Source organism: Anabrus simplex, chromosome 6, assembly GCF_040414725.1.
Source record: "Anabrus simplex isolate iqAnaSimp1 chromosome 6, ASM4041472v1, whole genome shotgun sequence".
In the NCBI taxonomy this organism is placed as follows: Eukaryota; Metazoa; Arthropoda; class Insecta; order Orthoptera; family Tettigoniidae; genus Anabrus; species Anabrus simplex.
Genome location: NC_090270.1, coordinates 208,739,018 through 208,765,862, shown reverse-complemented (window position 1 = coordinate 208,765,862; position 26,845 = coordinate 208,739,018). Strand labels below are relative to the sequence as shown.

The following is a 26,845-nucleotide window of genomic DNA, read 5'->3' as shown; positions in this document are numbered from 1 at the left end:
GAATGGGTTAGTAAGTGTTGATGCCCATCCTCTTGATGAAGCTGGGAAGCAGAAATGAGCTCGTCGGGGTTGAGGAGATTTGGATGAAGAAATAGGATTAATGAGGAGAGAGCCATGTATTTCAAGACGGTAGTATATAAAAATGTGAAGATTGTCCTTGTCTTCTTGTGTTTTCATGTTTGTCCTCGTCTCCTATTTCTGTCATCCTATTATGTGTTCTTACCTCTCTACCAAGCAAGTGGATGTGCAGTTTGGGTCACGTAGCTCTCAGCTTGCATTCAGGAAATAGTGGGTTTGAACCCTGCTGTTGGCATCCTGAAAATGGTTTTCTGTGGTTTTCCATTTTCACACCGAGCAAATGCTGGGACTGTACCTTAATCAAGCCCAAGGTCAGTTCCTTCCCACTCCTAGCCCTTTCCTATCCCATCATCGTCGTAAAACCTATCTGCGTCTGTGTGACATAAAGCAAAATTTCCCTACCTCTCTATATATAAGCTTGATTTGACACCTGTTGTTCCTTTCCTATTCTTAAGCAAGATTGAGTGAATCACGAGAGCTTACACATTTAAAAAAATGTGGGTCTAGAATATTGACCATTATGAATGAATGAATGAATGAGTAATATTTTTACCTTGATCTTGTCTCTAACAGGAACTGTATCTGTGACATCCTTCTTGGCAACCAAGTTTTTGCCATTCATAACGATATCGCTAAACTCATCGCGTTTTGCATCACGTTTCATGGCCAGATCATCCATCTTCACAGTATATTCAAGAATGTCCAGTTTTGACACTTCCCTCGACTCAACCATTTCCACAACTTCACAGTACCATTGTTCGAACTGCACCACTTTTACAAGGAAGACGCTCAGCGACGAATGCACTTCTTCTAGGAACTCGCTGCGGCGCATTGTCTTGTCCTGCAGCTTCTCAAACCTTAATCATACACCATTTATACAAATTAGCCTAAGTTCTCCATTGTAAGGGAAAAAACATAATTCAAATCATGGTTTAAAAAAAAAACACCCTTATGAATATCAAATTAATACCTGTATGGCCAAGATGTAAGAAGATATCACACTATAGCAACATGACAATTTCCAAGTACTTTTACCGTGTATTCTCCTGGAATAACCACAGAAAAGTGAGTAAGGGGCACTGAACTCAGTTGCAATCTGGTGTATTATATGAGGAAAAAATTTGTATGACAGTAAACTCCTTAACAGCTCTGGTGGATTTCAAAAGTAAAGAATGAAAATTCAGTAAGATCAGTAAATGTTAAGCTACAGATCACAGACATTAAAATAGAAAAAATGTTACTGGTATGAATAAGTATTGTACCCTATGCTCCACCGAGGAGTAATAGGAATTAAGTGAGTAAGTAAATAAATAAGTAATGAATAAGTAGGTAAGAATAAAGGGGCATGATATTATATGTATAGAATGAATCATGAACTATTCAATATTGTAAAAACTTTATATAAATATTTGAAAAAGCAGCCTTAAATAAGAGGTCTAAGTTACAATTGGACTCTTACATACAGTAAGAGACATGCGATCGCTGTTAGTTTATATTTTAAGAAAAGAGATATAGAATTACATGAAGTCATAATGTACATTGCAACAAGGGGACCCCAGAAGGAACTTATTAACAGAAGCTTGCAGACTCATGCTAATATACAATTTAAAATGTATGTATGTAATTAAAAGAAGCAAGATGATAAATATTATTTTTGAACAATGGTAGCCTAATAAGCACAATCCAAAAAGACATTCAACAACAATAAATTATAGTTTATTACACCTGACTTTTGTACTAGATACAGGACTGAAATGAAGAAATTGAAAAAGTTTACTAAAAGTGTTCCAAAGAAAATTGACAAAGGTATACAAGAAGCACAAGAAAATTATACCGAATAAATTAAATGGAGTACGCAATCAACTAACCTTGAAACTACATCATTCAATTTTGCATCAATTTTCTTTGCAAGTCTTGGATTACTAGCAGTAGCCACTAACTCCTGGGCTGACTGCGTCACACTTTCCACACTAGGACGATGACTCTCAACATCTGACTGTAGCAATCTATGTTCTCGTAATTGTTCCTCTATGCGTTCTTTGTTCAAGCTGGCTGGACGAAGAGATGACCTGAAAAAATTCAATACTGATTTACAAAAGGGTAAGTCAAAATAAATTATCTATTTTAGTTTACATGCAACCAAAAATAAGAAAGAATCCTTTAATATATCTCTCGGAAAACACAATCGTAATGAAAACCTTCGGTCACAAAAAGTGGGAGGTCCCATATACATACTGTTCTTTTCATGGAAAATGAAAGTTAAAATTTGGGAGATCCTCATCAATAAATCAACTGTTAACAGGAGTTCAACAATAAATAAGCTGAAACAAGTCAGCTGACTTCCATGTTCAGCACAGCAATTTAATATCCTAGAAATGCAGAGAGCATTTCTTTACCACATACAGTGCTTATCTACCAAATAAACTAACACTCACCCAACAGAAAGTGGTTTGATCATTTCTCCCTCCAATAAATTATGACAGCAATACTTACTTGAGCTGATTTTCAGCAGAGTTGAGCCACTGGATAAGTCCATCAAGAGCATCTTGAACTCCCTGGCTCTGCACAAGGGCAGTATCCAGCAATTTGCATTTCTCTGCCAGAGCCTCTGATAGCTGATTGTACTTGTTCTCTACTTCCTGAACTGGTGTTTCCAAAGCAGCTATCTCAGCAGGAGTCTGCTGGCCTTCCAAAGACCGCAGCAAAGCATCGAGAGACTAGGTATAACAAAATAATGTACATATTTGACTGTGTTCATTGCCAAGCAGATTATACAAATAAAGAGTATGCATTATTGTTATAGACTGTTAGGCCTCCACAGTGTTCAGTTTGCAAGGATGAACTAAGATTCACTACAACCATCTAATTGCAGTTTGTGTTGCGCTCTCATATTTTTTGGATCATCAGTCCAGAATGTGGTTTAATGTAGCTCTCCATGTCACCCTATTCTGAACTAACCTTTTAATTCTAAAGAAACTATTGCATTCTACATCTGTAATCAGTTATATTCTTGTCTTAGTCTACCCCTTTCGTTCTAACAATTTATGCTTTGTGCCCTAACTAACTGAACAAGTCCTGATACTTAAAGATGTGTCCTATCAATCTTACCTATTCCTCCAGTCAAATTTTGCAAAACCATTCACCTCTCCCAAATTTGATTTAGTATCACTTCATTTATGATCCAATCTACCCAACTCACCTTTAGCATTCACCAGGAAGACTACCACATTTCAAAAGTTTCTATTCTCTTTCTTTTTTCACTGGTTATTGTCCACGTTTCACTTACAATGCCACATTCCACACAAGTCTTCAAAAAAAAAAAGGGATTTCCAATATGCATATCTAAATCTGAAGGGAGCAAATTTATTTTCTTATGAAGACCTTCCTCGTTTGTGCTAGCCTGCATGGTATGCCCTCTTTACTCGTACAACTGACAGTTATTCTGCTGACCAAGTAACAAAATTCATCTATGTTGTTTAATATTTAATTTCCTAATCTATTTTCTGCATCATTTGAGTTTATTCTACTTTTATGTTCCTCTTTCCTATCGTTCCTTTTTCTCTTGCCTCACCACTCCTCTGTAACACTATTTTCCCTGTTCCCTATCTTCCCTCTGCTGTTCTACCTGCACCGACTCACAAAGATTCCTCATCAATACCTCTCCTGAACTCATTGTCTGACAAGAGCTCTTAGTCTTCATTTTCTTTACACCTAATACATTAGCTGCCTACCTTCTAGAACTTTTCCCAGTCCCTCCCCCGCTCTTTCCTACCTATCTTAACCTACCCTATGAGACCTACCTTCATTCTTGTCCTCAATTAAAAGCTTAATTATCTCCCTAGAACTCTTTCCTCATATTCCATAATGCCCACTCGCACCCACAGTTCCTACACTGCTTCCGTAAGCAATCTTTTATCTCTTTATGGATACAGCATATGAAATATGAAAGTATCAACAGATATTATCAGAGGAAAGAAATACTGTATACTACAGAAGAATTACACAACAATAACCCAAGAACGATAATAACTGATAAAATAACTACACTACAAAAAACAGTAACTGAAATTACACACATGTAATTACACTAAATATGTAAACACATAGATGATAATTATTTTTATTATTCAGAAACAGAAATGAAAACCGACATTAACCTGGATCCGTCCAGCGTGCCATACATGGCACGGCAAACTACACCGTCTTCTTGGACTCTTATTATTGAAACCGTGCGCACTGTATTGTTTACTACGGTATTATCGTGTTCAGAGAAGTCCCGCCTAACATTTTACGTGGTTGTTTCTAGTATATCGTGCTCATTGGTACGGTACAGCTACGCAAGTTTTCATGAGTGCCAGTAATGGCTGCATGTTTGAAGTAAGTAATTCCTGTTTTACTTCTATAGTTGCTTATATGGACGCTGTTGTGCTATATTTTTCTCTAAGGTGCTTATATGTATGGTGATTAGCTAAGATATGTGATTGGTGATAACTGTTGTCCTTTCATTTGAAGTAGAAGTTTGGTGGTACTTATCTGGCATGCAGGGCAGAAGTGCTGTCTTTCTGCCTGGCACAACTCAGCCTATTATTGTTATAGTTCAGATGTTCTTTCCATTAATTTCCTTCTTCATCAACCTAGTAACGCATAACAGTGTAGGCTATAAGTCATATGTTTTAATTTAACCATTTTTAATTACACGGAGTAAAATTTTCATATAAAATTGACACTGCATTGTGGTTTTCTTGTTAAAATTTATCTTTTATGTAGTTATTCATCCTGCCTTTTCAATGAAAAAATATGGAAGTTGAAACCTCTGACTGACCTTCTACGTGCTTGTTTTCTGGAAAACTTTCGAGCTGAGGAGCACTTGTCATATGAGTGTATGGTGCCATACTTCAGGAGGCATCCCTGCAAACAATTTATAAGAGGAAAACCTATTTGTTTTGGTTTCAAGGTATGGTGTCTAAACACTCATCATGGATATCTTGTAGATTATGAAGTATACCAAGGAAACAATCCTAACGCGAATGCCCAGTATGAAGCAGAATTAGGGAAGTGTGCAGCCCCTTGTAACAATGCTGGATAATCTTCGACCGGATCTGAAATATTTGCCCTTCAAATTAGACTTCGACAATCTCTTCACTGGAATGGGATTGCTAACACATCTTGATGCACGGGGATATAGCGCTACAGGCACACTTCAAGAAAATCTCATTCCTAAGGATTGTAATCTGAAATCTTCTGCTACCACGAAGAAAGAAAAACGGGGGTACATATGATTACCTAAAGAGCTTGGAGGAAGGTGTTCATGTTTGCTGTTGTATGGATAATTCAGTAGTAACTGTAGCATCTACATGTTATGGAGTACACCCTGAAAAACAGGTAACTTGTTACATGAAAGAAAAAGGAGAGGCTAGAGGTGGAAAGTCTGAGTGTCCCAACCATACATGATTCTCAGTACAATATGGGTATGGGAGGTACTGATCGTATGGGTTGTAACTTAACAGATGTGAGAGTCTGAATACGAGGGAAAAAAGTGGTGGTGGGCAATATTTGCCTGGTTCGTCGATGTAGGAACACACAATGCATGGCAGCCGAAACACGTCTCAAGAAGGCATTTCTCACCTTGATTTTTGACTAGCAACTGTCCAGACTTTTCTCACATGCTACGAAGCTGCTCCCTTGTTCAGCAGATCTCATTGTTTAAACATAATGGAGTGCAGGAACTTTGGTACGATGGAATGCATCACTGACCTACAATTCCAGGAGCAAAGAGAAAATTGCTTGCTAGGTCCAGAACCCATATTTAGCATTATTATTTAAAATATATATTCATTTCCTCATACAATTAACAACTCAGGTCGTTTACAACCCCTACAAAATCATCCCTAGCACCAAAAATCAAACATCTAGGTATTTTAAATAGTTCTGGAATAACATTATTTTTGTAATTTGTGCAAATATTGAAGAACAACTTTTATATTGATGATTTACAAAAGAAAGTATTGGATGAAAGCACAGCAGTAAGCCAAATGCAGAATAACATCCAAACTCCTGTATATGGAACGAAAGGCAGTACTACCGCCCAGCGTACCATATATGGCACGGGCCTTTTCTCAGAAGTTATATGTCAAATAAATAAAATTAAAGCTTTTCTGGGATCTTCATATCTGGGATCTTCATATGCACATTATCCAACGCTAAAAGTTACAAGTTGATTCTCAAAATATAAAATCTTGGGCAGATCCAGGTTAAATGCTGAAGTATCAAAAGGATCACAACAGTAACGCAAGATAATGAATGAAATGAATGAACTTTTCTAAATTGCACTTTGACATATCCTAATTACAATAGGTGAACTGAAACAACAGAAATATACTGTAGTTAAAACTAAATACTATTAGAAAATTTACAAGCTATGAGAAATTAAAACTACACTTAAATGCCGAAAGATCAAAAATGCAAGGTACAAAGTATGCTGGAGACTTGAACCACATAGAACTAAAAATATCGGAATACAGGAACTGGTAAATTAATTTTAATTTTTGTTTTCCTGACCATATGTGAACACTGCAACATTTGAATACAAAGAAAAGCAATAATCACCAACAGGGCAAAGACCATTAACTATTTTTCTAGTGAAATACCATATATTCTCTTGAACTTCATTCTTTTTAACCAAAATTTACAAGGGCAACATTATTATTTAAAGAAATTATTACCTTCATGATAGGTGGAACAGATCCTGAAGTGCTATATGAAATACCATATCTATTGCCTCACTAATGTAAAAGCTGCTGAAGGTGCAACTCCATATTTAAACAAAAAAGGGAATATTATTTCCTATTTCCCCAAATGAAAGTCAAAACAAGGTAAACCTAACCTACCATGTAATCTACTGAACACCAACGGAACTATTAAACGTAACATTTAAATATCATTAATCTTGATTACTTCAACAAACGCTGAACGGCAACATTCACTGAACTGTATGGATCACACACACAAAATTAACCAAATTTTAACTGGTATGAACTACTTTATCACTATAATAAGATGTAGTACTTCCATCAGGCAACCGTTCACCACAGCATCCAATAATATGCTATGTAAAGAAATGAAAGAGGAAAAAAAAAAAAAAAAGAGAGGGAGAGACTTCTGTAGTTGTTGAGTGTTATGGAATGTCAAGTTACAAAGAGTTAAGTTTCTGGGACTCTACTGTACACTGCCTATACATCACATTCAAATTTTTGTCATTACTCTTTCATTACAAGTAGCATACACACTTGTGCACTCCAGTACTTCAGAAGTAAAGGCAAGTAAATGTCAAGAGGTTCATTATTTGGAGAAGGTAATTTTTCAAGAATAAGAACGTACCTGCTTGGTGGCATCCACAAGACGACCTTGTGCAACAAATTCATTGTTAAGTGTTCTGGTTCTGTTCAGTTGCTCTTCCACAGTTCTAGGATCAGTGGCCACATGCTCAATCAAAACTTTGTTAGCCTTCGGTTCAACTTCTTTCAGCCATGTCTTTGCCTTATCCAGAGAGTCACGATAGTCTCGCTGTCGACCACCAACGCCAGACAGACGGTCTGAGAGGCCATTTGCACGAGACAGCAAATCACGGTATTGAGCAGAAACTGTAGAGACTTCATTACGAATAACCGATTCTTGAGAAGGTTCAATGTGAGGCAGACGCTGCGGAAGGGTAGTGCGGAAATCATTCAGATTCGACAAGTAATCCTATGGAACAAAGAACAATTTGAAATTAGTTGAATTACTCCCACACATGAACAATTGCAAATAAAATATTCATTTAATAATGAAATGAAATATTTTGAAAAAATACACAAAGCTTAAAACTGTATTTCCACTTAGGTAATATGTGAACTTTTTTTTTTTATTACTCACCTTGGACTCGTCTACAAATTTCTGGGCAGCCATGGTGATAAATCTAAGATCTGCTTGGTGAGCAATAACATCACTCACAAATTCTTTAGTGCTGTCAGCATTACTGTGAAGCTTGTTCAAATTGGATAAGGATCGTTCCTTATCTTCAAGTGTGCGACGAGCCTTATCCATCCAAGTTGAGAATGAACCCAATTCATTCCTGGAAAGTATCATTTTTTATTTTATTTTTCAGAGCAATCACAGTATAACCTCAAGATACACTAACATAGCATTGATATTAAAAGTTATCAATTCTCTAGCCTATTCATGTAACTTCTGCCAAAAGAATGAACATCTGAAAACTTCAAATAACATACAAAAGAAAATCAAGAATACCGAAAGAAATATATTAACTTACCGGAATTTGCTAAGCTCATCCCTAGCAGCTGCGAGTCGTCTCAACAGTCTATCTGTCCTTTCAGATGCACGCTCATAGCGGGTCTTGAGAGCACGTCCATTCTTCTCCAGTGTTGTTACTTCTTCACTTGAGAGAACATCTCCGCCTGTTGCTACCACTTGGCGTACCTGATCCAAGCACGAAGCAACAGGTCGGGAATGGGATTCCAGATCGTCTTTGATTTGCTGCAAAAATTAAAATGTATTGTACACATTTATTTGAAAAATAAACTAACAGATTCTAGTCTATATTTTTGTGGGGCCGTTGACCAAGATGTTAGGCCCTTATAAACAACAAGCATCATCATCAAGCTATATTTCTGTGGTAATGTCCGACACATACACATTAGATCTAAATATTACTAGAGATATTATCAGTTATATGTGAAACCTCATAAAAAGCAATAATGCATATCTCAGATTGTTTCTTTTGTTGGAAATAAATGAGCTAATCTCAGAAAAATAATAAAATACCATGAAAGTATTTCCAATTAGTCTCACAATTAAACATGGTTAATGAATATTATGGATAGAAAAATCTTCAAATCTCGTAAATATGTGTGATTGGTTATCATTAAGTACCACATCAAACGTAACATATGCAGAATATGGGAAAGAACAATGCCACTAGAAATCATGCCAAGTCTTTTTACTTTGAGTAATTACCTAAGACAAGGAGATATACTGGACTGGCACACTGTAGTAGACTGGACTAGCACACTGTACTTCTGAATATAATTTAATAGACTATGGAAAAATGTAAAAAAAGAAAAACTAGTCTAAATGTTATAAACCCTACTACTTGGAACCCTATGACCACAAGGAATATCAATCTTGTCGAGAGTGCTCAAAACAAACTTTTAAAATTTATGACATAAAATCAATGGAAATTACCCTAACTTCATAAATTATTCAGGTATACTGCAGGAATGTGGCGTGAATAGCTTGTGCCACAGACAAAAGTTTCAAAAATTTGACTTTCCTGTATGAAACAATTAATTATATAATTGATGACTCAAATATGTTGGAAGTCAATTGACTTTCTATGTGGCAAATAAACTAAGTCGTCCTAGAAATATCTTCTTTCTATCAAAGGCTAAGACTGAAATCCAAAAGAACTCCCCAATTAACAGAGCAATGAGACTCTACAATAATACTCAGCCCTATGTTGATATTTTTAGTATGATTGAAGCTACATACACTTCATCATGTAATACTGTACTTCTGAATATAATTGAATACACTAGTGTCCAAAAGTTAAGTATAATCACTAAATGAGGCCATACCACCTGATAGGAATGTCAGACAGATCGCTGAACAAACAGAACCTGAATCACACACCATATGTCACACAACTTGTCCAAAAAACAGTGTCAGAAAGGTTCTGATAGCTAAGGTACATCTTTCACAACAACTAACAAAACTTGGCAATGTCTTCCCCAACAAAATATGCTGTTAATAGGGCCTGACGGCCACACGTGCTTCGCAGCCACATGGCATGCTCTCTATCAGATGGTCCAAGAGCTCTTGTGGCAGTCGATCCCATTCCTCCGAAAGGGCAATGCGAAGGTCTTGGAGGGTCCTTGGTGGAGGCTGACAGGATGCAATTCGCCTCCCCAATGCATCCCAGGCATGTTCAATAGGATTCAGATCCGCAGACCTCGCTAGCCAGTCCATGCGATGAATGTCTTCCCCAGCCAGAAAGTCATCCACAAGAGCAGCGCGGTGCGGACGGGCATTATCATCCATTAAGAGGAAGTATGGATCAACCGCAACACTGAAGAGTCAAACGTGGTCTCAGTACCTCATCCCTGTATCTCCGAGCGTTAACAGTGTTCCTCGGACCACCCATGAAGATGTGCAGGTCCATACGGCCATTCAACATGATGCCGCCCCACACCATAACGCCACTACCACCATACTGGTCCCGTTTCACAATGTTCCTGTGGTTGTATTGGCTACCTGGTACAAATATTTCAGGTTCCCTATGGGAATCAACTTTATCATCTGATGGCCAGGCAGGCATCAATTTCTGAAAATGAGACAAAGTCTCTCATATTGCATTGGCACTGCAGGTGGCTCCAAACAACCTATGCAATGGCCTCCACGGTATGCACTAGCCATGTGTCTTGATGGGTGAGCCATGTACCAACTGATGAGCCCAACTTGGCACACTGGGGCGACATGCTGGCAACTAGGAATGAGTTAGCTGGAAAATTTATTATGTCCAATAACGGACCATTTATATTGGTATTATACCACATATCTATACCACTGACTACAATCATCATCATCATCCTAAACCATCTCCAGTTTCCCGGGTGTGGTATATGAGCCTCCTCCATCTCATCCTGTCCTTGTACCATTCTTCCTCCACCAACTTGTCCCAATCATGACCTCTCAGCATTACATCACTCTTAACTAAATCTATCCATATCCTTCGTGGCCTTCCCACGGGTCGTCTTCCTTCTACCTTTCTGTCAAATTCCTTCCTTGCAGTTCTGTTTACTGGCATCCTCTTCATGTGACCAAACCACTTCAGTCTTGATACCTGAATCTTATTTAGGAGAGAATTGTCTATTCCTACTTCTTCTCTAATTTTCTCATTCCTAATCTTGTCTTTCCTGGTTTTCTGGATCATAGTGCGTAGGAATTTCATTTCAGCTGCCTGAAGTTTGGAATTATCTCTATTGGTCAGTGTTGTGGTTTCGAGACTGTATGTAAGAATTGGTGTATAATAGGACTTGTACAATGTCATTTTTGTTTTCATGGGTATTTGCTCATCCCACAGCAGGTGACTTACCTGGTGGTAGAATTGTGTTGCCTTATTGATTCGATTGTTCACCTCATGTTTTGCTAGGTTGTCATTTGATATAACGCTACCCAAGTATTTGAAAACTGGAACGCTGTCCAGTTGAGCTTCATTTAACATGACTATTGGTTCTGCTCCTTCCCCATACACTTTCATCACCACCGTCTTGGTCTTGCTGATGTTTAAACCATATTTCTTAAACTCCTCATTCCAGCTTTGTATTCTCTCTCCCAATTCATCTTCTGAGTCACTCCAGATCGCAACATCATCTGCAAATGTGAAGGCTTTGATATCTCCATGTTCTTTCCTTTTAATAGATTTCATTACTACATCCATTACAATAATAAATAGAAGTGGTGACAATGAGCTGCCCTGCTGCATTCCTCTCTTTGTTTCAAACCAGTCCGACAAACCACATCCTACTTGAATACAGCTTCTGTTCCCACTATACAACATTTTCACTTTGTCTATGAGGCTATCTCGCACTTGAAGTTCTTTCATGCATTGCCAAATTCTTTCCCTTGGTACACTATCGTATGCTTTCTCAATGTCCAAAAATATTAGGAATAAAGGCTTGTTCTTCTCCCAGTATTTTTCCATTAGCATCCTAATTGCAAATATAAGGTCTGTAGTTGACCTTCCTGGTCTGAAACCATACTGCTCTTCTTCCAAAATTGGTTCAACAATATCTCTGATTCTGGTCTCTATTATTTTTTCCAATATTTTCAGGACATGATACAGTAGTGTGATACCACGGTAATTAGTACATTTTTGTCGGCTTCCTTTCTTGAACAGAGGTACAATGATGCCCATCTTCCAGTCCTCAGGAATAGTATTTTCCTCCCATATCTTGTTGAGCAGTCTATAGAGCCATTGGATTCCTGGAACTCCCGCTGCTTTCAGCATATCTGCACTTAGTTCATCTACGCCCACTGCCTTTCCTTTCTTCATGTTCTTGAGCGCATTTTCAACCTCAAGCCATGTAATTGGTGGTTCAGTTGTGATTCCTCGACTTGGCTCTCCTCTATCCGTTGTTATGTTTTCTTTATCTCCATTCAGCAGCTTTTCGAAATAGATCTTGAGTTCTTGTTTAATTTCTCCCTCTTCTTGTGCCAGAACCACTGACTACAAACGTATCCAAAATAGATGACAATACAATGGATGTGGCACAGACCATTAGTAGCAACATTGTTTGCAAATCAATATCTCGTTGCTCTAGTCATTAATTTTAAATATATTACTGAAAGACAAAGTTTCCTCGATTTCTACATTAGAAAGAAATCTAATAAAAGCAATGATCAAATGACAATCAAATTAATTAGGGATAATTTTGTTCTACAGTTCAAAGACCGGGCGAGTTGGCCGTGCGCGTAGAGGCGCGCGGCTGTGAGCTTGCATCCGGGAGATAGTAGGTTCGAATCCCACTATCGGCAGCCCTGAAGATGGTTTTCCGTGGTTTCCCATTTTCACACCAGGCAAATGCTGGGGCTGTACCTTAATTAAGGCCATGGCCGCTTCCTTCCAACTCCTAGGCCTTTCCTATCCCATCGTCGCCATAAGACCTATCTGTGTCGGTGCGACGTAAAGCCCCTAGCAAAAAAAGAACAACAAAAAAAAAAACAGTTCAAAGACCAAGTAAAGGCTTACCTTAAAGTTGTTGATTTGGTTTCGGAGCTCATCTGAGTTCTCTTGGACTATATCTTGATTGGCTACCTTGTCTTCCACGTCGCCAATCCACCCCAGTAACTTGGACAGGGTCTCATCACAATGCTTGTATTTCTCCTCCACAGCTTGCTAATCATGGTACAGTACAGAATGCACAATTAGGACAGCTACACAATTAGGAAGAACACACATAATGAAACTTTATTCCCTATTGCACCAAGCATGAAGGCGCAAAAAAGGCGCTCACTGGCGTAAGCATCTGCAACATGCCTTTAGCTTGTCTCTCTGTGTATGCCCATCACCAGCAAAGAAAATCTCTCACAGATGCAGCGATAAGAGCATACAAGACTCAAAGGACAAACATATAAGTTTACATCAGGCCATAATGTTAACAAGCATACAAAAAGAAGGAATTTCACTATGCATTATAAAACAATTCCCCTAAGCATTTCTCTTCTTGATAATTCATTTTACTGGCCTTACTAACATATTACTGTTTATGAATCTGGATATTATAAATAACCATCCAATTTAACTAAATGACAAAATGCATGACAAGAGCAGTCTAATCTAAAATTTAGCATCATGAGTTGTTTAACCTAAGCGCATTCCAAGCCCAATACTTTAGCAGCCTTTAAAAGCAAACAAAAGGACAGCATCATATTTTAATTTTTAAGTTTACTGTCATAAATTTATCTCTATATCAAAATATATAATGTATCTTATATCCAACTTAATAATGCCTGCAAGTAACACCAATAAAAATCTTAATTAAAGCTCAATTATATCATGCACTGTTGATATATTTCCACGATCCCACTGATAACATCAACAAATGTACCAGACTGAATCTGTTAATATGATGTTGGCAGTAAATAATGCTCCATTTTGGGTAATATTGTGACTCTCTAAGCTCATCAGTGGATCATGATTCTTGGACTGAGTGAGTATATGCCTGGCCATAGGGGTTACTTTCATATACTGCTTGGTACTAATAAAACGGGGCCTGTTCTATTTCTTGCTGGATGCAGTATTTTTGCATCTGTTTCCTGGCAAAGGCGAGAGCAAAATGCAGCTTTCACCAAAGTTTCAGGCCATTTATGACTGAGACACTATGGAAGCTGCTGAGTAATGACATTCAGAACACAACTAGTACATCTGGATGTTATTCATCAGCATGGAGGGGGGTGGATGTCATACTGCAATAGCACTTTCTGGCCCAGTGACAGGCAGACTATGAAAACATGGCATCCCTGAAAGTTTATTTCCATTCCATGAGGCTCCAAATGTAGTTGATGTACTTTTACAGGGTTTTTTTTATAGGTAACAAAGCAAGATAGATGCTATGAGTAAACTAGTTCCAAACTAGCAATTTGACTGCAGTTATATACTTGCCTATATTTTTATCATCACAATTATAATAAATGATTAAATATTTAAAAATGAATATTAACCCTCCATAGGTCAGCGACACATCGCCTGCGAGTGAGCATTGAAGATGCTGAAACAAAATTCGACTTGAATCCTTTAGCACACCAAGACAATGTCATCTATGAAATCCATACATAAGAAGTAGCAAAACTTCTCAGATGACTTTGGAATTGCACCATGTGCACCGATAAGGGGGTCAATTACAGTCACACTTCCCAGATTTTACCCCTTACTATAAGGGGTAGTTGGATCATAATCCAGTAGTTAATTTTTCAAGAGCAATTCTGTTTTCAAATGCAGGTAACAGATTAATGACATGAGCTCTATATAAAATAATAAAATTGATGATTCATGTTGCTACGAAAGAATGCTTCCCAATTGTGTATTTTTTTATTTGTAACTTTACAGATGTCACAATAACAATAATTCATTAAAGTTTATTCCCCTCCCACTAGATATCAATGTAAGAATAATGCTGATGATGGGATTATTACACTGGCAACACCAGAACAGTTTAATCTAGAAAATCAGTTTCTAAGATTCAAAATTCCAGGCTAACTCTTCAAAAAACAAAATTCATAAAAGCATATCATATTTCTTTTTACCTATCATACAGTCCCATACAGTTACATACGAAGCCAAAAAAAAAAAAGTAGAAAGGTAAATTCCAATATCTATAAAAATTTTAGCTGCTCAATGGGCCAGATGCAAGAGTATTTGATCTTTTAATGCTATTCCACAGCAAAAATAATCAGTGCATTACAGCACCACAGCCCCACTACATCATACAATGTGAAAACAGCTCGTGCCCTGCACCATAACAAACAATACATCAACCCAAGGAAATATAAATGTGTTTGCAACAATCGTGCACAGAGAAAGAGAGCTACCATATTCTGAAATGATGGCAAAGAAGAAATAATAGAAACATCTAATGACTACACAAGTCAATGCTTTTTTTTTTAAACAACATACACTCACACACTCAATCATACAAACAAAATGTGTTAAAGGTGTTACGATTGAGTAATATTACTTGCAAGGTTTTGGTTTTACTGGTTATATTATCAGCATTAAATATGGAACAAAGAAATAATGAAACAAGTAACAGATAACAAATAAACAGCAGCTAAAACTTATTTTTCAAAAATCATATCATATGAAGACACAGATGATGTTTAATATATTTTTAAAAGTGTAATAATAAGTCATGCTAATTTAGTATTGCCAATCTAACATTTTAAAAATAATAATATATACACATCATTATTGTTCTACCAGAAATCATTCCATTCTTTATTTTTTATTTTATTTATTAGAGCCTACTGGTGTAAGGGTATTTTATAAGCAGAGAGAACTTGCTAGTGAAATTGCTATCCCTAAAACATAGACCTCCTGTTTTACTAAGTCCACATTTTCAATTTATTTATGAGACAGAGGTGTGAGGCTTTGGTATGTTACTCAGAACCTACATCAATGTGCAGTATTAAAAGTAACATCAAGCAATTTAAAACTGTATAGATCTTGGACTTTGTGACAACTGGCAGAACAGTAACAATCTAATAGCTTGTGTATGTGCTAACAAAAATTCCATCTCGATAAATTTTTACACTCATGATTTTCATTCCCGATTCACAATTTTGGACCTCACTGGTTTATAATGCTGTTTGATGAAAATTACTTTCAAAAATATAAAAATTAGAGAACATTTCATTTTATGGCAAGGACAAGTGAATATTGAGAAAAATACAGTCAAAACATAGCTGAAAAAAAAAAGAGATGAATTAGGTAAATAATATTAATTGTACACAAGAAAAACTCAAAACAATAATATACCACAAAATGTAAAACTAAGCAGAAGCACTTAAATCAGTTAGTGAGAGAGTAATTTTAGAAGTTTGTATTATATTGTAAAGATAATGTTATGGCAGATCCAACCTGCATGTTAGTTGTTTTAAGGAGAGGGGTTAGCATTGCCGAGAAGTTCTGAGGACAGCCATCGAGTTAATCACATTTTCCACGCAGGTTAGTGTTCATGGTTCCTTGCAGGTTAGCAGAAGCAGCATTTGTTTTAAAGCTCCACAATCATTATTATATTGTACTTATAAGTAAATCTTCATTGGTCATGATTTGACTTATAAGTACATCTTGACAAGGTAGCCGTTTTAAGTATTAATAGCCAAGAGCACCATCTTCCAATGTTCACATAAGCACCATCCCACCCACAATTTTTTTTTTTTTTTCAATTCTTTCTTTAAACCATACAATGATAAACCTGAAATGAGGAAACTGAAAAAAGAGAGGAAAATCAATATTACATTAAAGACACATCAATTTTGGCTAGGCAGCATAATAACACAGTAACAAGATTAGTTACATTTAAAGGAGTGAATTTAATAGAATATGTGTATATCCTTCTCTTTCACACGGCTCACAGAAAAGAAGGAATCAACAAAACCATCCACATTCTGGTACAGAAGCCGTACATCAAAAGCACAGTACCCATTGAAGACACAAAGAAAACGAAACAAAGCTACTTTATCACTCGTGTGTAATAGCGTGTTACTGCATAGTAATGCTGCAGTCTGAAGCCTCTATCACTGCATGCTATAAAGCTTCCTCGTAACTTTGCAACAAACATTTAGTAAGCACTCACAATCCAAAAGCAACAACACACATCAACATAAAAAAAACTACGTGCAGTTCAAAAAGTTGAAACATCTGAGCATTATAGAGTAAAACATTTCAGGAACATGTTCCTGAACTAAAGCTCATGTTTTAACATAGCACAGTAATTATCACTAGGACTCTCATGGTATTATAAGTATACACTCATGCAGGAATTGAAAGTACACACATTAGCACACACCGTTCAATATACACCAGTATTAAGTTATTTAGGATTTTCTCCTTTTAGGTAATACAATGTTCCCAGGAATTGCCTGAAACTAATCAGTCATCACTGAAATGTTGGGAATCATTTCCTGAATAAAATCAATTTCAGTAAATGCTCTGAAGAAACAACCTGTACTCTCTCCAATTCAAGATCTTGAGGTTCATTTTATTGCAGCTGCTTCTTTGTTACATTCACATTTCTTATCAGCAGGAAGAGAATTAACTACAGAAGGGTGACAATCAGCCAGAAATCATGCTAAATGGCACTAAGCTGGACAGTGTCACAGAATTTAAGTACTTGGGCAGTATAATGTCCAAGGATAACTGAGCTAAATATGAAGTAAACAGTCAAATCAGCAAAGCAATGCATTTTTACCTCCAAGTAAGACGCCTTCTATGGGATAAACAAATACCACTCAAAACCAAGATGGCACTGTATAAATCATACTACACCCCTATCCTCACATACAGCCTGGAAACAGCTACATTAACAAGAAAGGACAACTCAAAACTTCAAGCAGCAGAAATGAAGTTCCTACGCACAATGATCCAGAAAACCAGGAGGGATAAAATCAGGAATAAAAAAGTCAGAGAAGACTTCTTACTCCAGATGATCCAAAAGGCAAAACTGAAGTGGTTTCATCATGTGAAAAGAATGAGTACCGACAGGTCTGCAAGAAAGGAGTATGAAAGAGAAATAAGGGGAAAGAGACCAATGGGCAGACCTAGAGAAAAATGGACAGACTTAGTGAAGAAGGATGTAGAGAAGAGAGGTCAGGATTGGGAGCAGATTGTGAACGAAGAATGGTTCATGGACCAAACAAAATGGAAGGGGCTCGTATACCACATCTGGGAAACTGACTGGAGATGGTCAACGATGATGATGATTATGATGATTATCACCTAAGAGCTTGAACAGAAAGCATGATAAGACCAATCTCTGGCAGTAGCAAGGATAAAATATCAACCTCAATTTTCATTTCCACTTATACCCATTACTTATCACTACATCATCACCAAAACCCGTAACACACCAATTAAACTGTTGCATATGAAACTTATGTCTCTATCGCGAAATTGTCAACAAATGTAAATAATAGCACAGATACATTTCATATTCCATTGTGGATTTACTAACAATTTGAAGTATAATCAAATTTATTTAGTAAGAAATTATACTGATAAAATCTGCCTATTCAGTACTTCTACATAAACATCTACCAGTACATGTTTCAGTCTCATATTGGACCTCCTTCAGCTGTCAAAGTACTATTAAAACAGCACCAAGATCATTCTTGAGTTGAATGTTGCAAAAATGTTGTAGAACTATTATGTTGTCTTCATGATGGAAATATTTTCCAATAACTCATTTTAAATTATAATATGAACTGTTGCATATGAACCTGTTAATGAAGTAAAAACAGATGCACTGTGCACAGTTATCTGCCTTATGTATATGGTCTACATGGTGTTTTTAACCTTTCACTATTCAACATTTTAATAATATTTTGGTCAGAGATCCACTGTGTAAACGGTTTTTTAACAGAACAAATTTAAAGATATGAAGCAAGATCGCTGTATTATCATGTAACATTTTTATGTTTTATTCAGTCTGTTTCCAGAATGCCATGTAACTTTCACACCTGAAGTAAGAGACAACATGTACCGTTAGATGTCTATGTAAAATATTGAATAGGTGGATGTTATCAATACAATTTCTTATTAAATAAACCTGGTGTTTAAAAACAATACCCTGCAGTTAGCATTCATTTAATCACTGCTGATTGTTACTGAACTTTATGGAAATTTGCAATGAAAGAGACTCTACTACAAGCCAGCTGAACTAATAATGCAGGTCTCTTGCAATAACAAGAACAATAATGTTCAACATTCCTTCAAGTGTAATATATTTTACGAGACACCTGAATGTTAGAATTTTGTTACACAGGAGTTCTTTAATGGCGAGAAGCCAACACAGACAGAACTGTTGCATTTAAAGGTTTCTAAATGCCTCAGACCTCACTCAGAACTGAACTTGCTATTTTAGAAAAAGATGGGCAATGATCACTTGAAAAATGCTGTGTTAGTTTTTGATTCTGCAACCAATTTGCTGATGCTGGAGAGCACACAAAGGAACAGGCATAGATAATGTAGGATGCTAAAAGGTTAGTTTTTTCCACCTATTCAATACATATAAATTTTATAAATTAGGAATTTATTGTTAATTCCACTTGAGACATGTTTCGCCCTTCATTGAGGGCATCATCAGTCAAAATATCACCTCAAGGTAAAAAATCAGGTAACTGGTTAGTAGTTGATGGTACAAATTAATACATATTATTAATACAATTACAAAAATTAAGTATGGGAAATAGTTGTACAAAAGTGATGGTTGAACATATAGGTTTATAGATGAAAAGTCAGCACCAATGCCTAAAATTAACATAGTAGAGTTCGGCAGTGGTGCTCTGGAGAAACAGTTGACGCAATCATAGGGAAATAAAAAGTTATAAAATATTTACATTAAAACAATTAAGGGAGACTGATGATGCCCTCAATGAAGGGCGAAACATGTCTCAAGTGGAATTAACAATAAATTCCTAATTTATAAAATTTATATGTATTGAATAGGTGGAAAAAACTAACCTTTTAGCATCCTACATTCAGTATCTTCAATACGGATAGCAATGATCTTTATCACTTGCAAAGGCATAGATAAGCCGGAGAGTCTGTTCTTTTACATCAATTTAACAGGAAGTAACATAGCTATTTTGAGGGTAGTTTAAAATGAAAGAGAACAGTCGCAATGTGTATCCTTACAGGGAGAGGTCTTAAATCCTGCTCATTTTGCATGAAGTTATTTCCATAATAAAAGATTTTCATCTGCAGAAGAAACAAATTCAAAAGAAGAAGAAATGAATCAGTAATTGATTTAATTTACAGTAATCAAACAGGCGCTCATCATTTTATAGAGACATCACTTGCTATAAATGAGAACAGAAATTGTAATGAAAGCTGCAGTTATTTTAATCAGGAATCTAATTCTCCAACCACAAGCGATGGTGAAGGACAGAGTTCGAGACTACGATGTGAATCCCCGCAATCTAGTGATGCACCAAGTCTACTTCCATGTAAGTCATTACGTTCCAACTATATTCCTACTACAGAAAGGAAACCTAAAGGTGCCACTATCAGCAATGCTTCTAAGGACAAAGCTGTGAATTTCTGATTAATGAAGATGGCAAGAAGCAGTGGTCATCTACAAATGGTCAAAGGCACTTTTGCTTGATCACATCAGAATGTCTACTATATATGTGGAAGAAGCCAGTGGAAAAACACTGGTGAAGTCGAACTGGAAGGGAAAAAAGTATTTGTGAGAAGCTTTATTCTCACTTTCAGGAGGCTGGAAAAGCTAACAGAGAGAGTGCTGGTGATGATGAATTGAGACTTAAGGACTTCAGATAATAAGGGATAATTTCTGCACATTTCATGCATAGATGGATTGGTTGTTTGACACTGATTGATTCGGTTGACCAAGTGATTGACTGACTGACTAATTGACTGACTGACTGACTGACTCAAGAAAAAATACAGAATTAAAAGCAAGAAGATTACCAAATTCGTTTCATGATCCTAGTATATGATGGAGAAATTTACGTAACAGCGGAGGAATTTGTGAAGATAGCCAAAGTGTGATTCATTAATTATTTATTAATGTTTATTGATTTATTAATTATAGCCCCTCCTCAATTTACAATCCAGGCTAGAGTGGATTCGAGTGAGAAATTCGATCTAAATGGACCCTATATTTAGTTAGTGAAAGACATGTGCACACTATAGCACGATCAATTGGTGCACAAACTCTCTCACATACTACAATGCCTACGATCAGCACAGACTGTTACCTGTAGCCAACACTATTTATTGTGTTGAGGCAGCCTGCAGGAAGCTTGAATAGTTCTGAAAAAGTTTAAAGCTGGTAATATTGCCATTGCTACAAAATCTCGGGAAATGAGAAAGGGAGAGGTGAGACAGTGGTTTAGAGATGTCTTTTTGGCATATTCAGGTGACAGTTGTGCACTCAATTCTTGACTCCTCCATCATATATATTGACAAAGCTTGTCTTCAGGACATTCCACCAAGAAAAACCATCAAGTTACTTCAAACTCCTTCCCTTATCACTGGAAGAGCCCAACCCCAGCTCTTATACTGCAGGTTGTCAGAGCTTATAATGTCTTACCATAGATACATTGTTCTTGAATTACAGTCTTTCATTCATTTTCTGAGTTCTCACCTACATTCCAGAACAAGGCAAAATATTCCTGGTTTGCTGGGAAATACATAACAGAGTGACTTGCCAAGTTTCTTGTGCCCGTTAAATACTGGCTGGAAACAAAAAATAAAATATACAAGGCACAACGTGACAAAATGCTTATTTATTGTGCACAGTGTCAAAAAGGAGTTTCGAAATTCCATCACTACCAATCATTTGTCATTTTTGCTTTACTTTCATCTTTCAGTAGTCTTTATGCAGTGAAAGACTCTGCGTCACCAGCTCAGCTGATTGTAGTATACCCCCTCACCACGCGGCTCTCACATGGATGTCCAACCACGCTACGTTGCTTATGTGACGACAGCAAGAGTTCCAACTTTGATTTTAGGATGCTGCAGTGGAAAAGAGCAGCTATTTTTTTTTGCATGTGGTTGTCTTACACCACATGAAATTAACCATCGAACTGAGAGGTGGATTTTGACACAATCATTTTCATTACTTCCTTCATCAGCATTAAACTTTCCGTTTTGTTGGCAGCAGCGGCAGTTACTCATTTCCAAGTTTACAGATTTCCTTGCTATTAGCTCACTTCAATTCACAGCACTCTGAGTTTCAACTTCCGGTGACTGTACAAGCCAATTCTTGCACAGAACATCCGTCCACACATCGCGCAGCTGAGGGACGGGGGAGATCTTGGCCAGCCAAGACTTTCCGTTTACTACCCTGAAGAAATCTGGAAAGTTGGAACTTGATTTGAATCAAGAAAACCACTACTACTAATGTTTTTCCTTTTATGAGATATTTCTTAGGATTTAGAAATGCAATTGTTTATTGTGAAAATTTCCCCATTTTCCTACTAACTGATCAAATATAATCCATACACTATATTACTCTAAGAACTATTTCTATTAAATAATTTGGATCAATTTTATCTCAATAACATATTTTTTCTCTAAAATTGTTTTTTGTAACTTGGACTTGTGAATTTGCAACTTTCAGTGGGATTATCTACATGAATTTGTAAATTTCAATGGTATTATTTACCCTCAAAATTATATTTTTACCAAAGATCTGTACTTTTGTGTGTGTACTTTCAATAACCAGCAAATACCTTTCATGAATCTTTAGAACTTCTACAGTACATCATTAATGAGTTATTCCTATGTTTTAAAATAAGAACAATCCTCCACAATGTAGCAAAATGGAGGTGAGTAAAATTGAATCAGATTGTTCAAAGATAGATCACAAAAGGAATGCAAATATCGTACAACAATGTCTCGAAATGTTGACGTCAGAAGTATATTGCCATCCTTTCACAAAAACACAAAACTCTATTTTATCACTGGTAGTAGGTGGTGGTGGTGGTGGTGGTGGTGGTGGTGGTGGTGGTGGTGTTTAAACTGTTAACTGGGGAAGAAACTAACTAAAAATACGATCTTGCAAGAATATGATTACTACTTTGAAAGCTTTTTAATATAAAAGCTTGGCAATTTTGTTCTGTATTAATAGCTGCACTGTTCATAGCAGAATTCTGTCACCATATAGAAGATTTGGGAAAAAAAAGCATCTCCTACTTTAATGCTTAGCAAAAACCCTAATATATTTCAAATATGTTCAAGTATATAACTGACGATTTGACAGTTCATTTTAAACAAGATCTGAAATCAGATTATCAAATATAAAGAATATGAAAATTGAAAGTCCTTGATATCATATATGAAAGAACTCTTGGTGGCATATTTGGTAGCCAACAGGCAAAATTCTAACTCGTAACATTCCCAGTGGGTTTATAGAGTTTTACTATTCCATAAAAAATAAAACTATTAAACAAAAAATAAAAATAGCTTCTCAGATAGCATTGCTTTAAACAACTAACGATGGTAGTATTGTTCTGCTGAATTTGAAAATATATGGAACAATTTCTCCATTTTATTAACTAAAGAGATTATTTAGATCATCAGGGTGGTGACAGATTTTGGATTGAATCAAAGTAATTTAAGTGTCCACTTATGGAAAACCGATTCCATTAGAATGATTCAGCAATTATGTATCCCCAACGATCACACTATCATTGCCGAGATCCTTCTTTCGACAGTCAAATCTGTGATGCACGATTCTCTCACTAAAGAGCTCACAAACAAAAGTAGAGAAATATCATCTAACTCACGTATCCATCTGTAAAACATAGTTATGAGCATATTCCACTAATACCGCCATGTTCACACAGTTATACTGTATTATCACCAAAGGTTTGCTTGTTGCTTTCTCTTGGGGGGATAAAGGTTTCTTTTGTTTTGTTTTTTTTCTATCAGTCTCTTACATCAGGCCAGAGCAAAATGCACCTTCCACCAAAGTCTTAGTCACACTTATGACTGCATCAGTATTAAAGCTATTGAGGTATGGGTGGTGCTGAGTAATGACATTCAGATCAAAATAATTACACCTTCTACCCAAATGAGGAAATCAATGGCAAACCACCTCACATCTCATCTTACTCTATATGCCTCATAACACTGCCATCAGTTTTATTCAAGCATCCAACACCTCTTGATAGATGCGCATTAGAAAAACTACAGACCTAGTGAACAGCAGCAACGATAAGAAATTCATTTATACATTAAAAAATGCTCCTGATAATTAATCCATATTAACAGCAATGATCACGAATCTCCTCTAACCTAAAGACTTTTTGAGCTAGTCAAGTTCAAAGAATGCTAAAGAAAATAAAAGTAATAACAAAATGTGTGAAGATAATTGCTCTGTCATTTTCAATGTTTCAGTGACAACTACACTATTATCTCAAGTCAAGGATTTCATTATAGAACCTGGGGATGACTGCTTTTCAGACACACAATGGGTAAGTTGAAAATATTCATGATTTGTTCATCTATGAACAAGTTACCTTTTCCAAAATATCTAGGTACTTAATTTATTCTATATGGTGGCAAAACAGCAAGTCTATGTACCAGTGTCAACACGCTAATGATAATTATATAGTGGCAGTATTCTACAGATTCCTGATAATAACAATAATAATAATGATATGGGTATTCCTAGACTGGTGCAGCCCTTGTAAGGCAGATCCTCCAACAAAAGCAACATTTGCCGTGTATGGGAACTGCATGTTTTTGTAGTGGAGGATAGTGTGGTGTGTGAGTTGCAGGAATGTTGGGTACAGTACAAATGCCCAGTCCCTAAGACAGAGGAAATAACCATTTAAGGTTAAAACCTCCAACCCAGTCGGGAATCGAACCCGGGGCCCTCTCACCTGACCGTGACTACGCTGATCATTCAGCCAAGGAGCCAGACATTTCGGTGTTAATATGCTTTTACATACTACTACCAGATGTTGATGGTTCTCATTCTACAATAGACTTCATTAAAAAAAAATATTATAGGTTAATGCTACTCACTGACAAAGTTCAAGTGAAAGAAGTTGGTCTTAATGTGCATTACTCTTAATGATTTTAAAAAAACATTCAGGGAAGAAAATGTTAACTCAAAATATCCACAGCTTATTAGAAAAACTACAGACCTAGTGAACAGCAGTAACGATAAGAAAGGTAATCTGCAAAGCAGTCTGAGAAAGCATTTATTGTAGCATACTGGGCATATGTAAAATGACCTTAAGCCCCCCCACAAAAAAATGACGTAAAATATTCAAGAAAATTACCCAAAACATGAAGGAAAATAGATATTGTGAAAAAAATAGTAAATATTTGCATTGTCCAAGTTAACTTTAACTCATAATGGAGTGAATACAATTAATAAGTGTTATCAATAATAATAATAATAATAATAATAATAATAATAATAATAATAATAATAATAATAATAATATACAAGTCCATTTACTTGGATAAAATGGAAATGAATACCTACAAATTAATGGGTTTTTTTTTTGGGGGGGGGGGGGATTTCTTACAGGGTAGAGAGGAAGTAAGGAATAACATGAAACTAGAATTAACTTCACTATAAAGCAGGGATGTGCAACCTCATGAATCTTGTGGATATACCATACTTGCATATGATGATTCTGAAAAAATTTCAAAATTATTGAGACAATGTCCTCTCTTCATTATCCTTTCTTCAGATCCTGACTTGTCATTGTGTTTATCCTGTTATCATTTATCAGTTATTTGTTCCTTTCCATTCCATTCTCTTCAACCTATCACTGTTACCGGTTACCAACTTGTAAAGTTATGCAAATAATTTTGGAAACATATTTAAAAGGAACTACAACTAGCCACTACTATGTTACTACTACTACTACTACTACTACTACTACTAGTGTGATAACATTTCCTCACAAAAGAAGATTCTAATTTAAAAATGTAAACAAATACACTGAAAATTCCAAATGATGAGAGAATATTAAAAAACAATACTGACTTGCAATTCTTTCCGACTTCTAGATGAGCTAATATTGTATCTATCTTATTGAACAAGTATTAACATTCATCACTGATTTCTGTTTAATACCACATGCATAATAATAAAGGATGAGTCACTGAAAAAACAAACTTGCGGATAGCATTTGTACTATCAACATTCATAACGGTGGTAAGTTTTTATGTCTATGATACATCATTTGTGTAATGGAAGTGCCAGGCTGAATAGATCGGAGTGTAGAGCGCTGACCTTCTGAGCCCAACTTGGCATGTTCGATGGCTCAGTCAAGTGGTATTTGAAGGTGCTACAATACATCAGCCTCGTGTTGATAAGATTTACTGGAAGCTGTCATGTGGTTCAAAAGGTACATGCCGCTCACCTCCACAAAATAGCTGTACTACCTCAGGACGACAACAAGATTTTTTTTTTTTTTTTTTTTTTTTTAGCTAACCAGTGACTGTCTTGTAATTTTGTTATTAATAGGAAGTTGAGAATCATGATGCAGGATATATCTTCTACTGATGAAGTATTTAAAATTCATGCTTCTGTGATAACTTGGTCAGCCGCTCAAATTCAAGGACAATTTGAATGTTGGTTTCCGAGTGTAAGATGTTGCTACTCACCATTTCTTTCCAGTTTCAACTTAGTTAATTTATAACTGTGAAGTTCTTCAGTCGGGCGCAACTAACTTCAGCATTGATTGTTTGATGAGACTTCAAGCAATAAGCCGCAGCACTGTATTCCCTGCACGAAAACTTCTACAAAATCAGTTATCTTTCAGTTCATTACCAGTGACATTAATTACACAGGCATTGATAACGGCCCATAAAATTCTCCTGAGATTTATCCATTATTCAGTATTTAGTCAAGATCACCTGTTCTCCAGATTAGACCCCCCTCTAATTTTTATAACTACAGAAAATTATAATTCATTTTAACTGCCCGTTTAAGGG

At 36.3% G+C, this 26,845-nt stretch overlaps 1 protein-coding gene across 1 annotated transcript in view; it reads right to left on the bottom strand.

The window, feature by feature from the left end:
• shot (dystonin-like protein short stop) overlaps positions 1-26,845 on the bottom strand; it is a 695,338-nt gene that overhangs the window by 161,795 nt on the left and 506,698 nt on the right. The window contains exons 30-36 of the mRNA XM_067150176.2: positions 12,884-13,030; positions 8,387-8,610; positions 7,990-8,188; positions 7,456-7,821; positions 2,572-2,795; positions 1,947-2,147; positions 632-935 (exon numbers count right to left, since the gene is read on the bottom strand). Of these exons, the coding sequence (XP_067006277.2) occupies positions 632-935; positions 1,947-2,147; positions 2,572-2,795; positions 7,456-7,821; positions 7,990-8,188; positions 8,387-8,610; positions 12,884-13,030 (1,665 nt within the window). The remainder of the gene's footprint in view (positions 1-631; positions 936-1,946; positions 2,148-2,571; positions 2,796-7,455; positions 7,822-7,989; positions 8,189-8,386; positions 8,611-12,883; positions 13,031-26,845) is intronic.